Source organism: Miniopterus schreibersii (genome assembly GCF_964146895.1).
Source record: "Miniopterus schreibersii genome assembly, chromosome: 16".
NCBI lineage: Eukaryota > Metazoa > Chordata > Mammalia > Chiroptera > Miniopteridae > Miniopterus > Miniopterus schreibersii.
The window spans coordinates 13,832,904-13,857,438 of NC_138116.1; the positions used below are offsets into that span (position 1 = coordinate 13,832,904).

A 24,535-nucleotide genomic window follows, 5' to 3' on the forward strand; every position below is an offset into this window, starting at 1 on the left:
GGTTAGCTTAGGGTCTAGCTGAGTTTCTAGAAGCTCAAGGAGGTTGCTAGTCTTCAGAGGCAAATGTACAAATGTACTGTGCGATGATCAATCACAACGATCCTTTAAGACATGAGCTCTACCTTGTGTTTCCTTCTGTAGCCAGGACAGAGATGTACACAGGGACCTGACTCGAGTACCCCTCCCAGCCCAGCTGTACAACTGGGCTGCCCCAGAAGTTATTTTGCAGAAGGAAGCCACAGTGAAGTCGGACATCTACAGCTTTTCTATGATCATACAGGAGATTTTAACAGGTAGATCAAAGAGTACATTGACTGTGACCAAAGTCCCTATTCTTAGGTTGGATCCCCCCCCCCCCAAGAGTTACTGAGTTTTATGAAAATGTAGGACATAGAAAAAAGAAATTTCTTCAAGGAAACCTCTTCCTCCTTATGGAGGATATAAGATAACCTCCCAGAAATCCTTCTCTTTTAACTTGTTCTTTAAGACTCAGCAACACCCACCGATCAGCTTATCAGTGGCAGTGCATTTAATCCAAGCAAAGTTTTTAAACTGAATATAGGCATCTCTGTGAGGATCCCCTGAAGAATTTGTATGTGAGGGGGAAAGACTGAGCTCTGAGAAGTAAACTATGAAATTAAACACACCCAGGTTCCTTGTATGTATAATCAGGGTCACTTAAAGATATGGTCACATACCCGCAGACAGAAGGAATCCTTCAGGAGAAGGACACGCACACCATAAAGCCACATTTACTGAGGGGCAAGAGAGAGCCCTCGTTTAGCAGTGCTCGCAGTCTCAGAGGTAAAGCCACACCTTCCATGAGAGGAGTGCATTGGCAACCCACTCTGACTCCATGAAATAGTCCTTGTGGTCCCCACGTCTGTCTGCGGGAAGCCCATGTGTACATGACTCTGTGACTACTTTTTCCTATTTCTACAGCAGGGATTTCCCAAGTAACTGGGTAAAGTGGCTTCTCCTTTGTGATTGGACTTCCAGGCAGTTTTCCTCCAGAAATTAATGTTTAAAGGGGTTGAGTGACTTGACCAAGGGAACCCAGTTTCATTTGATTTCTTAATGTTACTCCTTCTTCTTACCTTTTCCTTGACAGACAACATACCCTGGGATGGCTTAGATGGCTCGGTTATTAAAAAAGCCATAGTCACGGGAAATTACTTAGAAGCTGATTTCAGGCTTCCAAAACCTTACTATGATATTGTTAAGTCAGGCATCCAGGTCAAACACAAAGACCGAACTATGAACCTTCAAGATATCCAGTATATCCTGAAGAATGACCTAAAGGTAAGCTCTGAAGCTGTTAGGAGTTTATTTCTGCTTGCTCATCTCAGGAGAGTGGGGAGTTAGAGACCAAGAAGAAGCTAGAGGTCAGGTTGTAAGAAGTTTTGGAAATCCTCATTTTATTACACCCTTTCTGTGTTCCTGAGAAAAGCCTAACTGCCTAATTTGTTGAGGGCAGCAAGGAATTGATGGGGGAAGCTGGGAAGGGTCAACACATAGCTGGGGCACCCAGTAAGCACATACTGAGATTCAGTGAATAGCAGCTATCGTTATTACTTTTAAAATAATAACATTGAATTAGCTAATTAGGAATACAGTCAGTCTACCCAACAGGAGTAAGAGGGAGTTTATTTGATACCTAGATCTGTTTCAGAAACACCAGTGACATTCAGATGATTGCAAATATGTCCTTAATGATATTTCCCCTGTCACAGGATTTTATTGGAACCCAGAGAACTCAGCCAACTGAGAGCCCCAGGGTGCAGAGATATGAACCCCATCCTGATATCAGTGTCTATCTAGGACTGACTTCAGAACATCCGAAAGAGAACCCAGACTTGGAAATAAAAGAGCTGAAGGAAGCGGGTATGGCCTTAATCCACAGGTTTTTTTAAACTTTATTATATCATTCCATTTATTTTATTATTATTATTTTTAATCCTTACCAAGGACGTCTTCTCCATTGCTTTTTTTCAGAGAGAGTGCAAAGGAGAGAGAGAGAGAGAAACATCAATGTGAAAGAGACACATCAATTGGTTGCCTCCCGCACGTTCCCCGGTCAGGGATCGAGCCTCCAACCAAGGTACATGCCCTTGGCCAGAATTGTACCCAGGACCCTTCAGTCCATGGGTTGATGCTCTAACACTGAGCCAGACCAGCTAGGGCTTAACCCACAGGTTTGGCATGAATGTGTCCTGAGAGTCACAAGTTGCAACTAATCAATTCCCCCAAACTGTACATGCTGCTTACACTGGGAAAAGATGGATGCCTTAGGGGAAAAAAAAGTCAAGATCCTTGAAATTATTGTTAAAAATTTTGAGCTCCATATACACCTTGGTGGATCCAGAACTAAGTAGTAACCAGTTAATTTCTAGCATGATTACCCTTAGGAATTTATCTAATTGCTTCACAAATAAAAATGATGATTTCTTCATTTAAAATTATTATCTGCTTGTCAGCTAGGTGTTTTGTAGATGCCTTTTATCAGGTTAAGAAAGTTTTCTTCTATTTTTTTTTTAAACATATCTTTATTGATTTCAGAGAGAGGAAAGGAGGGGGAGAGAGAGAGATAGAAACATCAATGATGAGAGAGTCATTGATCGGCTGCCTAGTCCGCAACCCGGGCATGTGCCCTGACCGGAAATCAAACCCTGATTTCCTGGATCCTAGGTCAGTGCTCAACCGCTGAGCCATGCCCGGCCAGGCTTCTATTCTTAGTTTGTTGAAAGTCTTTCTCATAAATAGATGTTGAATTTTGTCAAATATTAAAAAAAAACTATTATCTGCTCAAAAAACTTGAGACAGTACAAAGAATAAGATTACCATTTTCATTCTGCTACTTAGAAATAATTTGCTAACATTTTGGCGTTTCTAACTTTTTACTATAGGCTTTACTGCTTTTTAGTACATTTTGGAACCTTAAAATTCAGAGCTGGAAAGAGCCTTGCAGTCATCCTGCTTAATGCCCTCACATTCCAAGTGAGAAAACTAAAGGTCATAGAGGTCGTGGCTCACTCAAGATTCCAGAGCTTGTTACAGAGCTGGAACCCAAGCCAGCTGAATGTTCTCTAACTCTCTTTGGACAGGGGTAGAGACCTCCAGAGTGGCTCCCCAAGCTCTCGTTGCTTTGGCTCCTCTGTCCTGTTCTCTGCGAGCTATACACCATCAACCAAGGGTGATGGGTGGTCAGTTCTGGCATTACTTATTGAGGTCTTATTGTTCCCATGATGCAGCGGTGTCTTGGGCTGTGTCTACTTTTTTTTTTTTTTTTTTTAATGTTTTTTATTGATTTCAGAGAGAGGAAGGGAGAGGGAGACAGAAGCATCAATGATGAGAGAGTCATTGATTGGCTGTCTTCTGCACACCCCCTGCTGGGGATTGACCCTGAAACCAGGGCATATGCCTGATCAGGAATTGAACCATGACCTCCTGGTTCATAGGTTGGCGCTCAACCACTGAGCCATGCTGGCCGGGCTGGGCAGTGTCTACTTTTATCAAATGCTCACTAAGAGCATAACTTTAACTGACATGACTATTCAGACTCTTGTGTGTGTAAAGAAAGCTGTGAATTTAGTCCTTAAGAATCAGGGGCCTATAATTTGCATGTCTTGACAGTTAGGCATGTGTTGTTTTTTTAACTGAATATGTAATACATTTTGTAGGAGTAGGAGAAATGCAACAAGGATTAGAATTTTATGGTACACATTAGACATTTATGGAAGAGGTGTTCCTTTTTTCCCCAAAGATATTTCCCTCATTTCCCTGTCTTTGCTACGTTCTTCAAAGCAGTAAACAGTAATTACTACTTCCATAGGTACGCTGCTCTGTTGTGTTGAGCAGTATTTATAACTTTACGTTTCAAGTTGTTATCATCTTCAAAAACTCCCTTTCCTTTCACTGTACAGTCTCACTACACTGTTTCACAGTAAAAATATGTTCTACTCAAATTCAGAGAGCCTGGACGAAACCAGAGGCCCAGGGTTAGGTACTGATTTAGTGACAGGGTCTGCTGGCACCAACCTTCTATTTATTTATATTATTAAAACTGCTGTAATAGAAATGAAAGCTACTTTAATGAAAAAGGAATTCAGGAATGAGATCATTAAATATAACTAAGTACATTTTAAATATCAATACCATGTATTTCCTGATTAGTATCAGGTAAATATCTAAACTGTTTATACTGAATTCTGGTCTAAGAAAAAGGTCAAAGACAGTTACTAAGAAGGTGCTTCAGATTATCAGGTCCATTTTGAAAACAATGAGGTCCTCAGAGATTTCTGTTGGTCCTTTTGTTGGTAATCCATTTATGTCTGCATCCTTACTGTCCACTTTGCCTTTGCTTTTATCAAAGGATTCTTGTGTAGCTTTTCTAGGCCACACATGACTAACAAAGGGGGAAATCAGAAAGTATATGTATGGCTCCAGGAACTTTTTGGACTCAGAGCAGAACTGGAATGACAATCCCAGGTTTGAGCTCCTGAGCCATAACTGCAGGGCCCAAGTGGAAGTTTCCAGTTTTACGTGTTTTAACCACACTGACCTTAAGCTTAGAACATTTTCCCCAGGATTTGGTCCCTCCCAGATTTTCTACCTCAGCGCATGTCAAAATGGGAACTTTCTCCTAGGTTAGAAATACCTTCTCCCCCTCTGTTGAGTGTGCCTGGTAGTCTCCCACACCTGGGAAGGGAGTGGGAAAATAGAAAGCTTCTTTCTGCATTCTCATGTCACTCGAGCAATAGCCGAGGCTGCTTAGCTGCTGCACGTGATCATTTTAACCATTTGCATGTTGCTGCTGCTTTCAACAGGCAGTCAGCTTCATTCACCAAGAAGTCCCAGTGAAAAGGCAATACCAGATCCTCAGGCCCCAGATCCCAGTCTGATGGCCAAGGAGACTCAAAACCAAGATGCTCCTTCTCCTGCTTCCTTTGTGGCAGACGAGGCCAGAAGCCCCAGCCCAGATCAGGCAAGCCTCTGCAGCTTTGAAATGAACGAAATCTACTCAAGCTGCCTGGACATGGAAAGTGACAAAAAGAAAGAGCCCCCAAGAGCTGGTTTATCTCTGGAGGGGCCTAGCCCAAACCAGGTAGATGATCTGAAGTCCCTGGAAGAGGAGTTGGAAAAGATGGAGAGAGAGGCATGCTGTTTTTGTGAAAAGAGTGGGAGCTCTTCAGAAGCTGACACAGAGCTCTCCTTTGAGGACTGGGACCGGCAAAATGGTTCACTTAGTTCCCCCAGCCCACCTGAGCCAGCGAGAGAAGCGAAGGGCAATGTGAACAAGTGGTCCAAGACTGACATGTACATCAGTAAGTGCATGCTGGATGTAAAGATTGCACAGGCAATAGCGAACCAGAATGACGAGTTACTGGGGAAAATCAAGCAGAAATTCAATGAGTTTGAGAGGATGCAGAAGGAGCAGGAGGAGTGCCTATCTCTGTGGACTTCTTCAAGAATGTTTACTAACCTCTCCGACTTCCCTGCAGCTGTGGGCCCCCCATCTTTTGTTTATATTCCTCCTGTCTTGCAACTCCCAGGGGGCCAGTGGCCAGATGCAGGTAGCAATTGCCCGATCCTAGCAAGGTCTCCCAGAACAATGAGAGACTTTCAAGGGGGACATTTTGGCAAAAGGTGCAGGGAAAGAAGTGGCTGTGGCTGGAAACCTTTCACTGCTTTCACTCAAGTCTCTGAAAAAAGCACTGGGGATCCATCGGAAAAGAGCCATCAGGTAAAGCTAAGAAGTGGGAGGTAGGGTGTCTGAGCAGGACCCAGAGCTGGGTTCAACGTTGCCCCTAAGCCAAATGCAAGGAATCAAACTGCAATCTCCTGGCTCATAGGTCGGCGCTCAACTGCTGAGCCACGTCGGCTGGGCAGGTCTGATTATTTCTACACTTTTAGCAAGAATAGCTTTAAAAACTAGAATGGAGAGTGAAGAGAAGAACTCCATCAAATTACTGAAGCATGTTTATTTCTTTTCAAGCTGCCAACTCTTTGTGGCCCTGGAAAACAGAGCCCAGGTGAACAATTCCAGCCCACTCAAGAAGCCAAGGACAGTCTGGAAAGAAATAGGAACCAAAATACTGGCAGGTGGGTTAATGTTTTATTGTTCTTTGTATCTCCATGCCTTTAGATTCCCCTGTGACCCCGAGGTCACTTACTGATCTTCATATGTCTAGTGACAAAGAGTCTGTGAGTGATGAAGAATAGTAACACAGAAATAGTTTACAGATCTTGGCAGGTTCTCTGTTAAGTGAGCAAAAAGAGCTGGGTAATGGAAATTTGTAGGAGCCATCAAAGGTGAAGCACCTGGCAGGTTAATCAGGACTCATCACTTGTCAAAAGCAAAGCACCTTTGCCTTTCCAAAGCTGCCCAGATGGGTTTTCTTATCAAAAAGAAATGCCAGGTATTCCCTTTGCTAGTGCTCCAGAAGTCAGACTATTTGGTTCCAAAAAAGTGTCACTGACAGGAGGGCAGAAAGAGGGTTGAACACTATCAGTGTTATCCTGCAGCCTCTGATTTCCAGCTGGATCAGTAAAGTGAAGTAGCTTCAGCACAGATCACTGGAAGGAGAGCATATGTGTACCCTGGGTTTTTAAGAACTTAGGTAAAGCTAACTTTATTTTGCATTGGGGGAATTATTAAAGGAGCAATAAATGTTTTTCAAGATAGACTAGTATGTCAATTTTAGTTTCCCTTTTCTGTGGTTAAATGGCAGCATTTATTCACAGCTTTGAAATCAGTTCTGGAAGAAAATTTTTTTATTCCCTCCCGCAATGGTGACTGAGATTAATGACAAAAGTCTGCTGCTCCTTGCATGTTGGTAAATATCTACATTAAGAGAGAATCAAGGAAAATGCCCAGACATTTTAGTTTAGTGTATTTTACCTTTACGCAGGGAATTATTGAAGAACCACCTGACATCAGGTTTAGCACTCACATCATTGATAGAAGCCAGTATAGCCATTAGATGACAAAGCAAAAGCTGTGGTTGTGACCTTCCCTTTTCTCCAGAAGAACAAAAAACAGACCAAAGTTTAACATTTTGCTACCAATCCACCTAGTCTTCTTTGTATGCTTTTAAAATATAAAAGTTATATACATGTATATATCTTTTAAAAAAGTTAAATTTATAGAGGTAACATTGGTTAATAATATAAATTTTAGGTGCACAACTTTACAGTACATGTATAAATCTTCATTATATCCTGATTATATTATTTTAATTATAATGTATTATATCCTGATATTTCACTTTACATTGAACACGAGCATTATCCCACATTATTAAAACATTCTTGTAATGTAAACTTATTTTGAAATTGTTGGATTTCCCCAATTGATGAATTTTAGGTTGTTTCATTACCTTTTTTGTTATGAATAGTGCCACAGTGACTTGTCTATAAAGCTTTTTCTGCATTTTGGATTAGGTCCTTGATAGATTCCCAGGAGCAAATTTACTAGGCTAGTTAAAGGTTTGAGCGTCTTAAAGATTCTCGATAGCTGTTGCCAAATTGCTCTTTAAAGAAGCTGATCAGATCTGACTTTTCCAATGCAACAGTCTCTCTGCTGTCTGGTTCAGTGGCAGAATAGGATGTTCTGGATAACAGGGAGTTCATATACATGCCACAGATCACACATACATTTTTGAGAGTTTAATAGACAATAAAATATATATGACCATGGGATATTTAGAGGAAAAGAGACTCTCTTGTTTTGCAGATAAGGAAACCTTGGCCTAGAGAGATTGAAGTTTGCCAAAGTCAGCCAGTGGCAGGTCAGGGTCTAGAACTTAATGAAACTAGGCTGATGATCTCTGAGTGTCTTTAAGATCCCTGGTACCTTAAGTCCATCTTTACAAATGTTAGTTATTGTGCTATCGCTGGTATGCAGGAGGCCTATTGCCGGAGAATTCTGGTAGAAGGGCGAGAGCAGTTATTGAACCATCGCTAGTGTTCTGAGGCATTGAGGGGAAGAGGGAGCTTTGCAACAGCCTAAGAGCCAGGATTCTGTCTGGTGAAACAGTATTTTAATTTTGGGTTTGTTCTACTTCTGAAAATCTCCCAAGAGCATTTTTATCTTGAAATCTGAACTTGGAAATTAAAAGGAACCCCTAGAGATCTTCTAACCCATTCCTTTTATTTCTTAGCCAGGGACAGCCTAGAGAGTTCAGTGCCCAAGCCAAAGTGACACAGCTGAATAGTTCACTCTTCGCTGCATCAAACCACCCGAAGGGACCTCCAGTAACATCCATCCCTGTCCAAGGCTCTACCAGGTAAGGAGTCTTACTAGTTGAATGTTGGGGAGTCTGGCCCCCTCTGGTGGTGATCAGGAGTCAGTAAAACCCCAGGAATGGCTTAAAGTGGTGTCAGTCCTCTGGGTGGGCTGGTGGGCTCAGGATTGTGTCAAGAACTTGAGCAAACTGATGGTTTGTGTCCACCCCGCTCCTCTCCCCCTCCAAAAAAACCAATACAATTTAGGATCAATATGGAATCGGCGTCTTCCAAAACATATAATACAAAGTCAAGAAATAATGAAGATGCTGGAAAGGTACACTTAAAATGGATAAGTAAGTATAAAGTCATGGATTCTGTTGGACAAAATGAAATTTAAAGTTTGTCTCTAACCTGGTTGGCATCTCTAAGTGCACAGCCTGTATCGCACTGTTCTCCCACATTCTTTTCTTCTGTTAGATCATTCCATTTTAAAAGCAAGGCCTTTCTGATTACTAAATGAAGAAGAGAAATGCTTTTTTCATTTCTAGACCATATAAGAAATATTTCTATTGTATATTAATGTAAATTATATAACAAGTGTAGTAAAAATATACTACAATAGAGATATTTAACATACATGCCATTATTAACGTAGAAGCCTGCAGTGTCACTTTCACATATCCTGTGGGCATTATCCTTTTGTGTCAGTTTTATCTTGTAAGCTTAAAAGGAAACAATGTCCATGTGGGTTTTTTTTAACACTAATGGTAAGTGACATTCGCAAAAGTATAGAACATTTGGAATGAAAATATACACATTCCCAAAATAGCAACTCATCATGGCCTAGAAAGGCTAGACGAACTCAAATATAATCCTGTAGAATCTCTTCAGACTGGGGGCTTCAGATGTCATTTTCTTGTGACATCTTCAGAGCAAGGAGGCCCATCTACAAGTTTTCTCCTGCCTGGAATTCAGTGACAAGGCCTGGAACTAATGGAAATTCTTTTGCCCTTTCCTCACTCTGTCATCAATTCTCTCTCCAGCCCTTCAAGCAAAACAGGGTAAGCTAAGGGCAATGCAATTCTAAAAAGGCAATTATGTGACAATATGAGCTATAAAAATATTATATAGCTCTTTAAGAATCAAAAGCTTTTGTTTCCAGTGTTCACAGTGCTGTTTTAAATAACGACTTTCTCTTGTATCCAGTGGAGGTGAAAAAAATGGCAGAGAAAGCAGCTACTGGGCAGCTGGCTGTACCTCCTTGGCATCCTCAGAGTGGTCTGACTCTAGAGAATGAGGCTGAAAACAAGCCTGATCACTTGCTGCAGCCCCCCATTAGGGACCCTGAGAATGTGACTTGGCGGCATGTTGTAGAGTATCCCAGGAAAAGTGATGCTCCAGGACGAAATGGCAAGCATGACAAAACAGACAACAGTGACCGTGACTGCCAGCATGGCACACAGCCTGGGCCTGGAAGCTTCACCAGTAAGTTCACTTGGAGGAATTGAGATAGGTGAACTCTGTCAAGTAATCAGCTCTCAAAAGTAAACCTCCTGGAATATTTCCTTTGCTTGGTCTCCTCTCCTTCCCAACTGTTTGGGAACCCTGTGTTCCAGAGGAAAGCAGAATACCCTTTTGATCCCACTATCCTTCCCATAGGTAAAGAAATCCAGAGATTCATGAGTTTTTCTATTGCCAGAGCAAACCCATTTTCTCAAATGAAGTGAAATAATCCCCGTGCATTGCCCCTGGTCCTGGGTGTAACCTAGCGAGGAACTGAACCTTTCTTACCTGAGGGCAGTGGTGGACAGCCACTCCCTACTGCCCTTTTCTTTGCATCTCATTTTAAGCTGGAAATACTCCACTGGCTCCTAGAGAGTCTATGCCAGAGGAATCTTTGGCTGTCAACACTTTATAGATTTGTAGGTTAAAACTGAAGGCTGTGTATTTCCACTTGGTAGTTTGCTTGCAATTAAGGCATAGGATATTATTTCAAAGTTGTTTACAAGTCAAAGAAAGGTACATCTAAACTGATCATTTATTTTAGGTAGAAAATCTATTGGCTTGGGTTTCTTTTGTTTTTTTTTCTGTTTTTGGAACTTGTCAAGCCCCACACTTGAATGGGTGAACAAAAATGTGGATGATCTAGGGCTTTATGTTGGGGCCAGGCTAAAGTAACAGTCTCTACTCTCTAGACTGAACCTGACCTGGCCATCTGGGACATGGTCACCAGAATAGCCATGCATCTCTTCTCTCACGCTGCCCTTTTCCCTTTCATGCCATCTGAATACCACTGAATAACTATGGCCCTGGTTGGGTTGTGTTATAATCATTAGGTAACAGGCACCTGTGCCCCAGAGGAAATGAGCAGCCAGAGCTTAGTGAAGTCTTTCAAGCAAGTTCTGAAGCATCTGTGGTCACTGAGAAATCTTGCAGTGTAAGTAATATGTTCCGGAGAGCCAGGTTGAACCCATGGACCTAATAAAGTAGAACTGAGAGGTTGTTATGTATTATGACATTGAAATAATATCTGTAGTAGTTCTTTTTTGTTGGAGTATGTGCCCTCATGTCTCTGACATGGATGAAGAAGTCTTTATCTCTCTATGTATTACTTTTTGAGTCAGTTCAACTCAAAGTGTTGTGTATCTTGGAGCTTGGTTCTGGGGAACACAGACAGGCATCAGATTCAGCTCTGGCTCTTGAACTTCCCATCTAGTTGGGTAGACAAAATCAACTCTGGAAGTACAGCATGGGTTAGATACCAGAGCTGGTGGCCCAGCAGGTGACTGAGGCCAGATTGGAGAAGGAAAAGCAAGTCCAGGATTGTGATGAGAGCACTTTCACCTGGATGTCCTCTAAGACCCAAATTCAGCTCTCAGCTCAGTGAAAGAATACGTTCGTGCCTGACAATTGTGCCTGAGCAGGATCTGTGGGGTTCAGTCATTTCCCAGTATTTGCATTGAGGTTACAGCTTTGCTTCAGGGGTTTAATACATCCCTGAAGCCTGCAATTGGGCCACAGTCCATCCAGGCAAAGGAACCAAGTTTTTTATCATCATTGACATGGTGCCACAATCACTTAAAAAATGTAAATATCAATCAAGAACAAAACAGTGTAAAAATACAATTGTGATAACATTTTAGGTCTCTCAAAGAATATACTACTGTATTTTATCATTGCACATAAACCACTCACGGGATAATTTATTCCTTCTGTCACGTGAGGGCTAGAAGGACATGCCATAGTAAGCAGACTGGCTTGGCTAGAGAAGCAGGTCTGTCAGGGAAGTGGGGAAGGTATGGGAGGCCAGGCTTGTCTGAGAAGTTTCAATTTGATATGAGAGGTAAAGGCGAGCAGCTGCTAAGTGCCCAGGAGGAGGAAGTGTGTGGCAAAAGCGGTGTCCAAGGAAATAAACCACAAAACCTCTGCAAAGGGATGATTGAAGGTGAGGAGAGGAGCCAGTTGTCTGCCATGTGGGGTCAGGGCCTGAACACAGGGGAATAAACAGCAGAGGGAGGGGTGGAGCAGAGATGCTGAAGAAATAACTGTTACTTTAAAATTTTTAATGTTTGGCCTTGGCCAGTGAGGCTCAGTGGCTGGAGCATCGGCCCACACACTGAAGGGTCTCAGGTTCGATTACTGGTGAAGGGTATGTACTTAGGTTGCAAGTTCAATCCTTGGCCCCAGTCTGAGCGCATGCGGGAGGCAACCAATAGATGTGTCTCTCTCACGTCAATATTTCTCTCCCTCTCTCCCTTCCTCCCTTCCACTCTCTAAAAATCAGTGGAAAAAATATCCTTGGGTGAGGATTAACAAAAACACAATTTAAAAAAAAAAATTTGTTTTTACTATTGAGGTTGCATTGCTATTTTTAAAATCACGATCCTTCCCTTGCCTTTAAACTGTAACAACACCCAAGGGAGTCCGCAGTTCTGAGCAGCCTCAGCCTTCTCATCCGGAGAATGATGCCAGCACGTGTATTTAAATTCAGTCCTCAGCTTGAGTTGTCTAGGACCTTTCTTCTTTTTGAGAATTTTGGAGCAGAAAGGTTGCCCAGCCCCCTTCCCCTCCGTTATGCAGATGAGGACACTGAGATTGAGGACACTCAGGATTGTCCTGTTTACAGCTCACTGTGGGGAAGGAGGGCAGAGGCAGGTGTACAAGCAGGCAGGAAGGGCCAGGTCAAAAAGCGTCTCCCTGACTGCTGGGTGATTTTAGAGAACCCCGTTGTTAACACTGCGTCCCACTGTAAAGAGATTTCTTTACAATGAACACCAACTTAAAAGTGATTTCCTACATTACTAATAGGAACAGTCCTGGCCATCGACTGGTTCACCAGAGTCTTCAGAGGACATAAGAGATGAATTTTTAACTCCAGACAATGAATATTTTTACTCCACGACTGCTCAAGAAAACTTATCTCTAGAGGTAAAAATTTAACAGTTCAGGGTAAGGTACATTTTCAGCTTTCTCCATCATCTATTCCTTTTAAATTATTTGTATTGAGGGAAAATAGATTACACATAAAGGTATATAATGTCATCTTAATCAGTGTTTTCATGTGCTTTGAAAAAAATCTGAAAAATAAGACGAGAATGGAAAGTCAAATGTATTTTCTCCCAAATGTGTGGTTCCTGCATTTATTTCTACAGCACTTTGTACTTTTTTCAAAGCACTTTTCTTCATTTTATCTAATTCACATATCCTTTCGGGGACAGAAAAAAGATCTGCTATTATTTTTCTGTGAAGAAGAACTAGTGATCCCCAGAGCCAGGATTAGATCAAGGGTTCAGCAGTGGACATGAAGCTGTCCAGCACACTAGGCTTTCTCGGGAATCTGCCTGGCTTTTGCAGAAACCTATTCGTACAGAGTAGTTTCGTTTATAAAATGAAACTCATTGGATTCTCTTATTTACTTATACAATTTCTACCACATCTCCCCACTAATCTGCTACCTTTTTTTGGCTCTTTTATTATGGAAGGTGGGGTAGAGGAAAGGGAGGATTGTACATGTCAATCACAACATTTGACTGATAAGAAGAATTCAGTGATGCATCAAAAAGCATCACTTCCACTTGTCTGTGCTTTTGAAAACTCAATCAGAGCAGTTTTCCATTATTAATCCCTTACACATTCTTGATTTTACTGTGAGCAGACTGGGACAGCATGAAAATCTTTAATAAAAAGGTATTAAGTATATATATGTATGTATATACATGTAATATATACATATATATAAAAACGTACATAAAAAGTGTAACATAGAAAAAAGTACACAGATCTTAAGTGTTCAGCTCATGAACTTCCACAAATGAATACTCATGTAACCAGCATCCAGATCAAGAAACACAACATTATTGGTCCCAGAAAAGACCCGCTTTGTGCCTCCTCCCCGTCACTGCCTCCCTTCAAAGGAACCAGTGTTCTGACTTCTTGCCCCATGGAGTAGCTTTGCAGGCTGGACCATTTTCCAGCTCTTTGGCTCTTCTGATAAAGCTCCCAGGAATCAAAACATCTTTGTTGGAAGGTTGGGGTGAGGACGGTAGAATGATGAAGGGAAAAGTCACCTAATTCCTCCTTACAGTGGAAGGGGAGGGGAGGCCTTGTTGAAGAGGAACGTATAAGAACTTAGTGTCTGTGAATCAGGTTTGTTCTTTTTCTATAAAAGATGCAGGAATCTTATGAAGATTTTCAAAGTTTAAGAACATCAAGAAATTTTCTTGACCTTTTGATGATATGCCTGCCTCCACTGAACCTCCTTTCTTTTTTTTGCAGACCTCAAGTCCCATAAAAGGAATACAAGATGCATTTGCCCAACGTCAAGGCTCTGGTAATCAGCCATTAGGGCAGATTCCTTTGAGAACTGCTTGCTTTCCCTGTGTTGGAACATAGATGTTTGGAGCTGGAGCAGTCCTTGGAGATAATCTTCTCCAGGCCTTTCATTTTACAAAGTAGAAAACCTGAGCTCAGTGATTTCCCCTCATAAGAATGAATCTCTTGCCCCTCATCGGCCTCAAGACATCCACACATTATGTTACCTATACCTCGCCTTGAGTTCTTACGGCATGTGTTGAAGTTGTTCCTTTTTTTCCCTAGTCTTTCACTACATTTCAGGCTCCTTCATGGCACATATTAGGTGTTCAGTTATCTTTGCTGAGCTGACCTGAGGGATTTGCCCAGGTCACACAGCTAGTTATTGACACAACCAAACCCAGAACTAGGTTTCCATGTCCTTCTCCACCCCAAAAGGTGGAGTTTCATGATCATTTTTGTTTGCTTGCTTAGCATCTTAGCAAAGAGTTTACAACAGCCAGTAGCACAAAGTCAGCAGCATAATATCCTTCCCTTGGGAGGCCTTAGGTTCTATATGGCTTAGCAACTGCTTTCTGCTACATGGCAAATTACCTTGGATCAGCAGCTGAGGTATGGCACAAGACCACATGTAAGTGAGCTACTGGTACTGATACAGACATTTAAAATGTACACTTTTGCTTTTTTAAGATACATAACCGTCTGTTTTAAAACTAGTTATCCAGCTGTCCTGGCCATGTAGCTGTCCACAGTCACGTCTCAACACTCTGAACCCAGCCAGGCAGGGTGGGCTTGGGCTGTGAACTCACTCTTTTCCTCCTGCTGCACATTCGAGCTTCCATCTCTAACCTGATCCAGGCCCCTGTCACAATTGGGAGCATTTTAAGGAACTATGCTTTTAGATGAACAGTTAAATTCTCAGGATAATAAGTATTAAAAGTCCACAGACTTAGGTCTTGGGCCACCCACTTCTTTTTGTGTAACCTCTGCCCATGATCACTTTCTGGGTGAGCCTGGCCTGCACGTGGCCACTTTGCTTATGTTTGGAAGAGAGTTGAGTGGAATAGAGAAGTTGTGGAGCAGACAGGTCAGAAAACCTGGGCTAGTTCGATCCAGACATCTGCAGTACATGAAGAAGCCTCTAATTTCTACTGTTTCATTCTTTCAGCCCTTTCTTCCCCCTTTTCTGCTAGGCTCTGATATATATCGCCTTCACACCAGGTGATGAAACGGGTAAGAGTTGGACACATGCTGGCTTCCAAATCTAGTTCTGCTACTGATTTTTTTTCCCCTGCATGACCTTGGGCAAGTCACCTTACCCCAGGGTCCCACTCTCCCCTTGTATAAAGTAAAGGTGATGGTCAGGCTCTAAAATCTCTAAATTCCCCTCCTGCTCTAAATTGAACCTATTAGGAATTTATGCTTTCTAGTATTTGAAAGGTCACAGGAAGAACCCCAATGTGTCTTTACTGGTGAGGTTTCAGAGCTCATTAGTACCTGCTAAAGGTGGCGTTGTTCTTATGGACCTCCCCATTGCCCACCAGACTGCCTGGACCTATGGAATGGCAGGGGGATCATGAGCATTTGCCAATAGGGCAGGCTGCTCTGCCCTCTTCTCTGTAAACCACAGCAGTAGAGTGCTGAGAAGGAACATGGATATTCGCCCTATGTGCCAGAGGTCTGCACAGTATCTCACTGAGCACCGGGAAGAACAGAGAACAGTTGAATTAGCTCCTTAGTACTCAAGACCCCACCCCTACTCCTTAAGTGCTTTTTGATGACCAAGAGGCACAGCACTCTGGAAACGCCCAACTAATGGTCTTTTCTACTGACTCTTGAGTGAACAAATAGTTCTTGGTTTCAACGCCCCCTGGTGTCTGTTGACAGGAACCAGGTCAGTTTGCCTTCCTGAAAAGACAAAACAACATTTGTCTCCAGAAATAACTGTGTGGTTATAACTGGAAGGCCAGTAAATGGCTTGATTGTGTTCTGAGTGTCAGAGTTCCCCCTCTGAGAAAGGAAAAGAAACTTTTGGAGCAAAAACCTCTTCTACAGCACTCAATCCAAACCCAATTAGGAAGCGCTTTTGTTTATCCAGATTATTTCTTATTCTGGACAAGACCAAGGGAAAGTGAAGGGAATGAAAATATAACCTGGGTTGGCAAAAATATATTTACTTTATTCTTTCAGGTGAAAGAAAGGTCCAAATGAGAAAAAGCCTTGGAAAGAATGCTGAGGTTTTTACCAGGTCTCAGTTCCAAACTATACCAAGGTGTGTGCTCTGATTTTATTCACTCATAGTAGTAATGTTAATTGGTGATAATGCCCCATATTTATATATTGCTCATCTTAAAATGTACTAGCCACCACATTCTAAAAATTAGCCCCCGCAGATTAGCTTTGTCAGTACTTGTTTAGCAGAATGTGTGGGGTCGTGAAAGGCAGTCATTATCTGTATTCAGATCCTAACTGCTTTTCTGTCCGTGTGAACCTGGGTCAAGTTTCTCAGCCCCTGTTTTCTGTTTCCCTGTCTGTAAAACTGTAAGGAATAAGAATCCTTACTGAGAATGTTGACATAGGGATTAAAAGTAATAATAAAACTCCTGGGTATTTGTCCCAGAGAAATGAAGACTTACGCTCACAAAAATACATACATAGAAGTTATAGGTACTTTTGTTGTTGCCAAAAACTGGCTAGTACATTTTAAGATTTTTCTAACAAGTAAATGATTTAACAGGCTGTGATACATCCGTATCATGGAATACTCTTCAGCAATAAAAAAGAATGAACAATGCCCTGGCCAGTGTGGCTCAGTTGGATGAGTGTCATCAGTGCACTGAAAGGTTGTTGGTTCCATTCTCGGCCAGGGCACATGCCAGGTTTTGGACTTGATCCCCTGTAGGGGGCACGTGTAGGAGGCAGCCGATGGATGTTCCACTCTCACATGGATCCTTCTCTCTCTCTCTTAAAATAAGATAAAAATGAATGAACATTTATTTATTTATTTGTTCATTTTATTTTTAATATTTTTTTCTTGTATGTGCCCTGACCAAGGATCAAACCCTCAACCTGGGAGTATTGGGATGATGCTCTAGCTAACTTAGCTACCCAGTCAGGAAAAAGAATGAACTATTGATACATGTGACTTCCTGGATAAATCTCCAGAGAATTATGCAGAGTGGAAAAAGCAATCCCCAAAAGCTATTTATATGATTTCACTTATATAACATTTTCGAAATGATAAAGTTACAGAAATAAAGAACAAACGAGTTGTTACTAGGAGTAAGGAAGAAGTAGGGAGTGAGAGGGAAATAGACATGGCTATAAAAGGGCGATATGAAGGGACTTATGGTGGCGGAAATGTCTCTGTTTTGACTGTATCAGTGTCCATTTCTTGGTTGTGATATTGTTCTATAATTTTGCAAGATGTTTCCATTGAGGGAAACTACGTTAAGTGTATTTCTTAAAACTGCATGTGAATATACAGTTATCTCAAAAGAAAAAATTTCATTAAACTAATAGATGTAAAGGGCCTGGTACAATAACATTCAATTTACTTTCCCCCTCTTTGAGCCTCAATTTCCTTATCTATAATAATTATAGCTAGTGTTTCCTATGCAGCTACCACATGCCAGGTACACTGTTTTGTCAGATTTAAGTCATATAATAACCCTCGGAGGTACACACTGTTATCTCTATTTTGCCAGTAAGGAAGGCAAAGTTGAGAGAGTTTAAGTATTTTTTCTAAGGTTGAACAGTTAGTGAGTGGCTATATCAGCCAGGAGAGGCTACATTATGCTACATAACAATCCCCAGGTTTTAGTGGCTTAAAGCAATGAAAGTTTATCTTTTGCTCATGCTCCCTGTCCATCATGGGATGGCCAGGAGTGTGCTGTGTTGTGTTACCTTCTGTCAGAGATACAAGCTGAGGATGGGCTCTGTCGTGCGTCCTTAATTGCTGAGGCAGCAGAGAGAGGACATGGTGAATTGTGCACTGTCCTTTGAAGTTTTTTCCCAAGAGTTGCGCACATCACTTTAACTTACATTTCACTGGTTAAAACAAGACATGTGGCCATTTATGCAAATTAGGAGGGCCAAAAAGTGCTGTTCTACTGTGTGCTTAGAAGGAGAAACAAATATTTTAGTGAACAGAATAAAGTCACAACTCAAAGTCCATGCCCTTTCCTTTTTACCATTGGCCTCACAGGATTGTTGCAAAGATTAAAATTTTGAAAACATGGAAGGATTTAGTTTGGGATCTGGCTTATAGTTTGTGTTCAACAAGTATTGAAACTGAATCCTAAATACTGGTTCAAGTAGAAACAGGTCAAGTTTGCCTTCAGTATTCTTTTCTGGCCATTTCTTGGCACAGGCCTCTCCTGATACTCTGCGCCTGGAAGCTACCTCATATGGTCAGGCCCCATGACTGTGCCCTTTGCTCCAGCCTCCAGCCCCAGCAAAGTTCCTGTGCTCCAATGATTTCCCCTGGAACTTGCTCACTGTCATATAGCATCATTAGCTGATTTCACATGGACTGACCCTTAGAGAGCATTTATTCAGCCTCTAAGAGGAAACTGAGGTGCAGAGCAAGGCTCAGACTTGCTTGAGAACATGTGGCTAGTTGACAGCAGAGCCAGGACCAGAATTCACACTTTCCACTTCTGAGCTTAGTGCCCTTCCTGCTGCTTCTCACACTGGTCCCTTGTACCACCTTTGTCCACTCAGCTGACAGGCAATTCATGTAATTTTCTTACTTTCTCTCTTACAGTCCTGAAGGTGAACAAGAGGAGACGTTAAAGGAGTCACTGAAGGAACTGAAAGAGAAAGACATGTATGGCCACTGAAGGATTGCCTGTGTAAAGTTTTCATTTTAGGGGAATAATATTTCCTTTGTAAGAATCTGCATTCTTCCCATTTTATGTGAGCCTATTTCTTCTGTCACCAAGATGGGATCTAAATTGCTAGCACCTTACAGTCAAGGAAAGACAGTGATGATAATTATAACAACTATATGTTTCTACTTGAGGTATAAACATATTTATGTAAACAGATTAAATTTGGTTTCCACACAAGTTACTTTCATCTCTGGACATAGTATATTTTTAGTTGCTGAGATATATTTAAAGTTAGTATCTCCTGGTAAGATATTCTCTAATATTCTCTTTAATATATATATAAGATATTCTCTAATTCTGACCTATTGCCAAATAAAGATTTTTGTCAAGAGCATCCTTAAAAAGTCCCTCTCAGGAATATATTGTTTGATTTTTCCAGACATCTCCCAATTATTGTGTGTTTTTAATTCTTTAGATCATTGACAGACATTCAAGACCTGTCTAGTATCTCCTATGAACAAGATGGTTGTTTTAAGGAACTCTCATGCAAAACACCCAAAACAAACCACGCACCTACTAGTGTCAGCACTCCGCTCAGCCCAGGTAATCACCCACAGGGAGAAGTGTTTTGGAAGAGGGAGTGAGCCCCTGCCCCATTTGCTTTGGGAAGCCAGGTCTTGGGAGCAGACCTGGTGTTTTCTCCCAGTGCAGAGGCGTTCTTTAGGGCCAAAGCTGAAGGGAATAAGCCCATGGGAGGCCAGGGAGGGGTGGTACTGTTGGTTATTAAGCAGCTATAGGAGGCATTTTTACTTCAGAGGTACAGACGTGCAAATGCAAAAGCTACTATGTATTCTGAGCACTATTGAATTTAGTGCAAATACATTGCATTCTCTAGAGTTTGTAACTTCATTCCTTTGTGCTTAAACATGTATAGTTCTGAGTCCTGCAAGTGTATGCAGCCAGCATCAATATCCTCTTTCTGGTGTCCTTAGTTCCAGTATATTTGTACTTCAAATAATCTCCCTTTATTTTGATGACTAAGTTTAGAGACTATCATTTTTTATACTTTGAGGAGCTGTGTCTTGAATCAGTGATTATTTCCGTTATTAACAATTTGGAAAATCCCTGGTATAGGTATAGAATTGTGTGGGGTTTTCTGTTTTTGTTTTTAAATAATATAAAGGATTCAGACACTAACTGCCCTTTTTTCCACAACAGAGTCAATTTCTTCAACTGACAGTCGCTATAAAGACTGCCTTGAAAGCATCACATTTCAGGTGAAAACAGGGTCTTCCTCATGCTGGAGCTGTCAGGAATCTGATAAATTTACAACTGTCCAAGAGAAAGCAAAGAGCCTAGAGTCCCTTTTTACTTTCTCTGGAACTCTCCCTTCAAGACGGACTGATCACGTAAGTATGCCAGCTCTGCGTTCCACTCCATGGTGTTAGCTCAAAGGCCTCAGTGGTCTAGAGTACCACAATTTCTCCACATCCATTTTACAAAGAGGGCAAGAAGTAGGTTGGCTCCTCTCCAGGCTTTCCTGGGGCTCCTCTCTGAGTCTGTACTGTAAGATAGACCCTGGGTTTTTGTGCCTTTTTTCTCCCTAGAGATAATGTTTGGCAATTTCTCTAAGAGCCAACCTCTGCCATAGCTTATGATGCTGCCTTCACCTGCATTGTTCTTTCTTTCTAACCATATCCTACCCACTTGAGGAGGCTCGAGTTCTGCTTCCTCCTTGAAGCCTCCTCTGGTTAGTTCCAGATTGATATTGAGTCTTCTCTGAACTCCTGAATGAATAGTCTGCAGTAAAAACAGTCAATTGTGTGCTACCTTCTCTCCTCCCTCATATTTCACATGTGTAGTCTCTTCAAGAAAACTAAGTTCTTTGCTTGGTACTGTGCATTGAGAACCTATCATTCCATCCCTTTGCAATGTAACTTTGCCTGTCCTGCCACTACCAGGACCTTGGACGTGTGAATGAAACCCTCTCGAATCCTCCAAATCATTGTTACCCCAACTGCCATCATGTGGAGCAGTTTCTACTGAGCACTGCCTGAACCCTGACTCCCAGAATCATGAGTAATAAAATGCTTATGTTTATGCACTCAAAACAAGATAAAAAGAACCTGTTGACTCACCATTCTGTAGCAGATTGATGACTGGCTTTGGCCTTCAATGAAAAACCAACTATTACCTTCTCTGGGCATTTGATTCACAAAAGGTCTCACTCTGAAGTAGGGCAATAAAGAATTTTATGCTTTCATTCATCAAACTGTTAATTGGGCAGGTTCTAAGTACAAGGCACAGTGCCAGGCCCTCTTCTAGGCATCCAAATGTGAATATAAAGGGCATAGTCCCTGTGCCCAAGGAGCTCACCACCTAGTGAGAAAGACTGTAACAAAGAGGTAAGTACTCAGTGCTGCAGAGGCGAGGAGGGATGAGAAGGAATCAACAGATACCTGGCTACTTCTATCAATGATACACAGCCTTAATGTTGGAAATGATGGAGCTGCACGGGCCTTTTTAGCTCAATATATGTGTCAATTACCTTATTTATGTCTTACTCATAGAAAAGATCATCTACATGTACTGGGGCTCGTTCCTCCAGCAGTGCTAAGGCACCTGACACGTCATCCCATGCCACCCAGAAGAGGAGCCTGCCAAGAGGTACCCTGTGTTTATCAAAATACAGGTTCATAATAGGAAGGCAATTTAAGGGAGCCATAGTCTCATCTTTGATGCTGCATTCGATTTAAACAAAACTATTTTCCCCCGATTATAAAAGACACATTCATTATAGAAAACTTGGAGAATAAAGAAGAACTTAAAAAAGAAAAGCATTGAATTCTGCCACCATTTTTTAACCTCTTGTACTATTTTGGTACATATCTTTTTTATATTTTGGAAATATACAAAAAAACATTTTTAGCATAGTTGAGATTATATCGTATATCAGCTCTGGCCTGCTTTTTTTTCTTTGATGATATATTTTGAGGCTTTCCTCTTGTCAGTAAAAATTATTTGTAAATATATGTAATGGCTGCATCACAGTCCGTTCTTCATATCCCGCTTAACCATGCCCTTATGTTGAAGAACTGTGCAGAAGTCTGTCTGCACCTCGGCTCCTTTCCTTAGGATAGCTTCTCAGAAGACAGTTCCAAAGCAAAGGTATGAATGTGTTAACAGCTCTTACACAGGCATGTTGTCTTTGCCACATTAATTTTAATGTCTTGCACCTTTGGTACAACTCTTGTAATCTCGCTTTGGGGTATAAGGATTTTGTGGATTATGCTGAGGGAGTTTGGTTAATGTTATAATTGAGCACTTAGGGGAAGGCCCAAAGGATGATTGTTCCTATGTGCCCTGGCCTCAAAATCTACAGAGAAAGGCCTTCTACTTTATGTTTTGTTCATTTTGACTGGTTCAGAGCCTCTATATACCTCCAATAGCCCTGTTCCAGATTGGACCCCCAGCCTTTCAGTAAGAAGTTGTACTTCACTTACCCCAAATATCCATGGGGAGCACAGATTACGGGGCACAGATTAAGCAGTCCTGGGATAGGGGTGATACAGGAAACGGTTTGGAGTAAAAGGGAGAGTAAAGCCATCCACATATTTGGAGGTCTCAAATAGGTCTGTTATTGGAAGAGGCCTTCTTCCTGCCTTAGTTTGTTTCATCATTGAGAAATCCTAAGGTACATCCATGTGGGAGCCTAGAAAATCCACTTCAGGTCCAGGAGGGTGTTAAGTCATTTTCCCTTTTATCTTTTTTCAGAACTAGTAGAAGCCATCTCGCAGCAACACATTGACAAGCTACCACCTCCATCTCAGGAGCTACTTGACGAAATTGGTAAGGGATGTTCAATACAGAATGTACACGGTGGCCCTGTTAGCTGTGGTCACTGACCACAATATGATTCTTTGCCTTGGGCTTGAGCACTATATAGTGTGGAAGGCAATATGAGTGTACAGAATTCAGGAAGGGGCAGTTTTCCAATAAAATGGACCTCAGATTACTACCAGCCTGGCCAGGATAATTAGCCTATGTCTGTTGTCGTTACTTAGACGGTCCATGGTAATGATTCTAAGAGGAAATAACATACAAGTGGTTTATTATGATGAACTTCTGTTATTGAAGGAATTGTTATCTCCTTTTCTAACCAAACCAGCCATACCTTGAAGGCGTGATGTCTGGCTACTGAGGCCAAGACACCCTGTTCTTTTAGTCTTGCAATTAGCAGGAGGTATTGAAGGTATTGGCATTGCGGATGAGTCACTTTCCCTAGGGCAGAGAAGTCAGTGGCACAAAACCTAATGTGACCAGAATTTTCCATTTCAGGCAGAGACTGAGCAATACCAGCTCAGTTTTAGTTGTAGCTGATTGGCTAGCCTTTCCCAGTTGAATTAATGCTGGAAGTAAATGCTACAAAGACATTTGGGGCAAGTGGTTTGCTTGTCCAGAAACGACCTGACTGCTTTTTTCTTGAGAGCTTGGTCCACCAGACTTGCACTCTTAGAGGAACATCTTGTCAGACCTCTGCTGGTTCAATTCTTGGTGTGCGGCCCCTAGAGAATTTCCTGAGGGGAACCTTTTGGTGTTCAGGGTCTCAGAGGTTTTGTGTCTCATCAGGAAGAGGAAAGTGAATGAGGACTACCTGCTGTGATTCAACAGAAAGCTACAGTCTATGCTGTCACAAGGCCGAGCCCCATTGGTCTGATGAACTTGGGTGGGGCTGATCAGAGCTGCCAGAACCTTCCTTAGATTTGTTTTCTGTAGTCCTAGGTCCTTCTTACCTCACTGCACCCCTCTCCTGGTGCCACAGGTTCATACAGGTCACAGGATTTGGGTGTCGTTCTCTCAGGGCCCTACCCCCACACCGACTTTCCTGCTCTGGAACTCCCTAGGGAGTCCTTGCAAAGTGCTCTCCAGTTGCTCTTAATACAGCAATAGAACTGCTGCTCGTGAGAGTAGAGGTCACCACACATGTCCTTCTCGGGTGTCATCTGTTCCTTGGTCCTGCCTTAATTAAGGCAGTACTTGTAGACTCCTTTGCAGTTTGAATTTAGTGAAACTTTCCTCTGGATTCTGTTGTCTTCTCTCTTCAGTCACCACGTGGAGTCACCCATTTCAGCAGCTGTCACCAGGTCTCTTCCCAGGCTCCAGCCTCATGGCACTGTTGTATCCCTGTGCACTTTGTGAAACTTCCCTTCACGTTACTTAGGGGAATTATCTGGGCCAGGTTTATAGGTGATGTCTGTACTTTGAGATGGGTCAGTAATTTTCCAGAAAGACAAAAGGCAGAGGGCATTTGGGTAGTTTCTGCTAATAATAGGTGCTCCCATCTGGTTATTGTATACTGTATCATCACTCTGCTGTTGTTTCCCCTCCAGAGCGCTTTGGGGAGTGACCCAGAGCTAACACCTGTGCTTTTGGAGCGCCCACATCCAAAGCCCTAGGCTTCTGACAAGGGCCTAAAGGGGAGGTCCTCTAGAACTCTAGGGGATCCTTTATGATCAACAAGGGACTACTTTTAACAAGGATGAAGTGGGGTTTTTATTTCAAATTATATTAAATGATCTTATGGGGCCCTTAATGGCCCAGGAACTACCACGTAGGGCCTGTATCCTGACCTGCAGGAAGGGAGAGACCTGTGTCTGCAC

The 24,535-nt window shown here is 42.0% G+C and overlaps 1 protein-coding gene across 1 annotated transcript in view; it reads left to right on the forward strand.

The window, feature by feature from the left end:
* Positions 1–24,535, forward strand: part of TEX14 (testis expressed 14, intercellular bridge forming factor) — a 71,437-nt gene that overhangs the window by 37,550 nt on the left and 9,352 nt on the right. Inside the window, exons 11-27 of the mRNA XM_081161814.1 lie at positions 142–293; positions 1,112–1,302; positions 1,734–1,884; positions 4,827–5,743; positions 5,996–6,102; positions 8,163–8,288; positions 8,494–8,582; positions 9,436–9,714; positions 10,566–10,666; positions 12,538–12,657; positions 14,005–14,059; positions 16,231–16,312; positions 18,809–18,871; positions 19,351–19,478; positions 20,094–20,284; positions 21,446–21,542; positions 22,650–22,724. Of these exons, the coding sequence (XP_081017940.1) occupies positions 142–293; positions 1,112–1,302; positions 1,734–1,884; positions 4,827–5,743; positions 5,996–6,102; positions 8,163–8,288; positions 8,494–8,582; positions 9,436–9,714; positions 10,566–10,666; positions 12,538–12,657; positions 14,005–14,059; positions 16,231–16,312; positions 18,809–18,871; positions 19,351–19,478; positions 20,094–20,284; positions 21,446–21,542; positions 22,650–22,724 (2,924 nt within the window). The remainder of the gene's footprint in view (positions 1–141; positions 294–1,111; positions 1,303–1,733; positions 1,885–4,826; positions 5,744–5,995; positions 6,103–8,162; positions 8,289–8,493; positions 8,583–9,435; positions 9,715–10,565; positions 10,667–12,537; positions 12,658–14,004; positions 14,060–16,230; positions 16,313–18,808; positions 18,872–19,350; positions 19,479–20,093; positions 20,285–21,445; positions 21,543–22,649; positions 22,725–24,535) is intronic.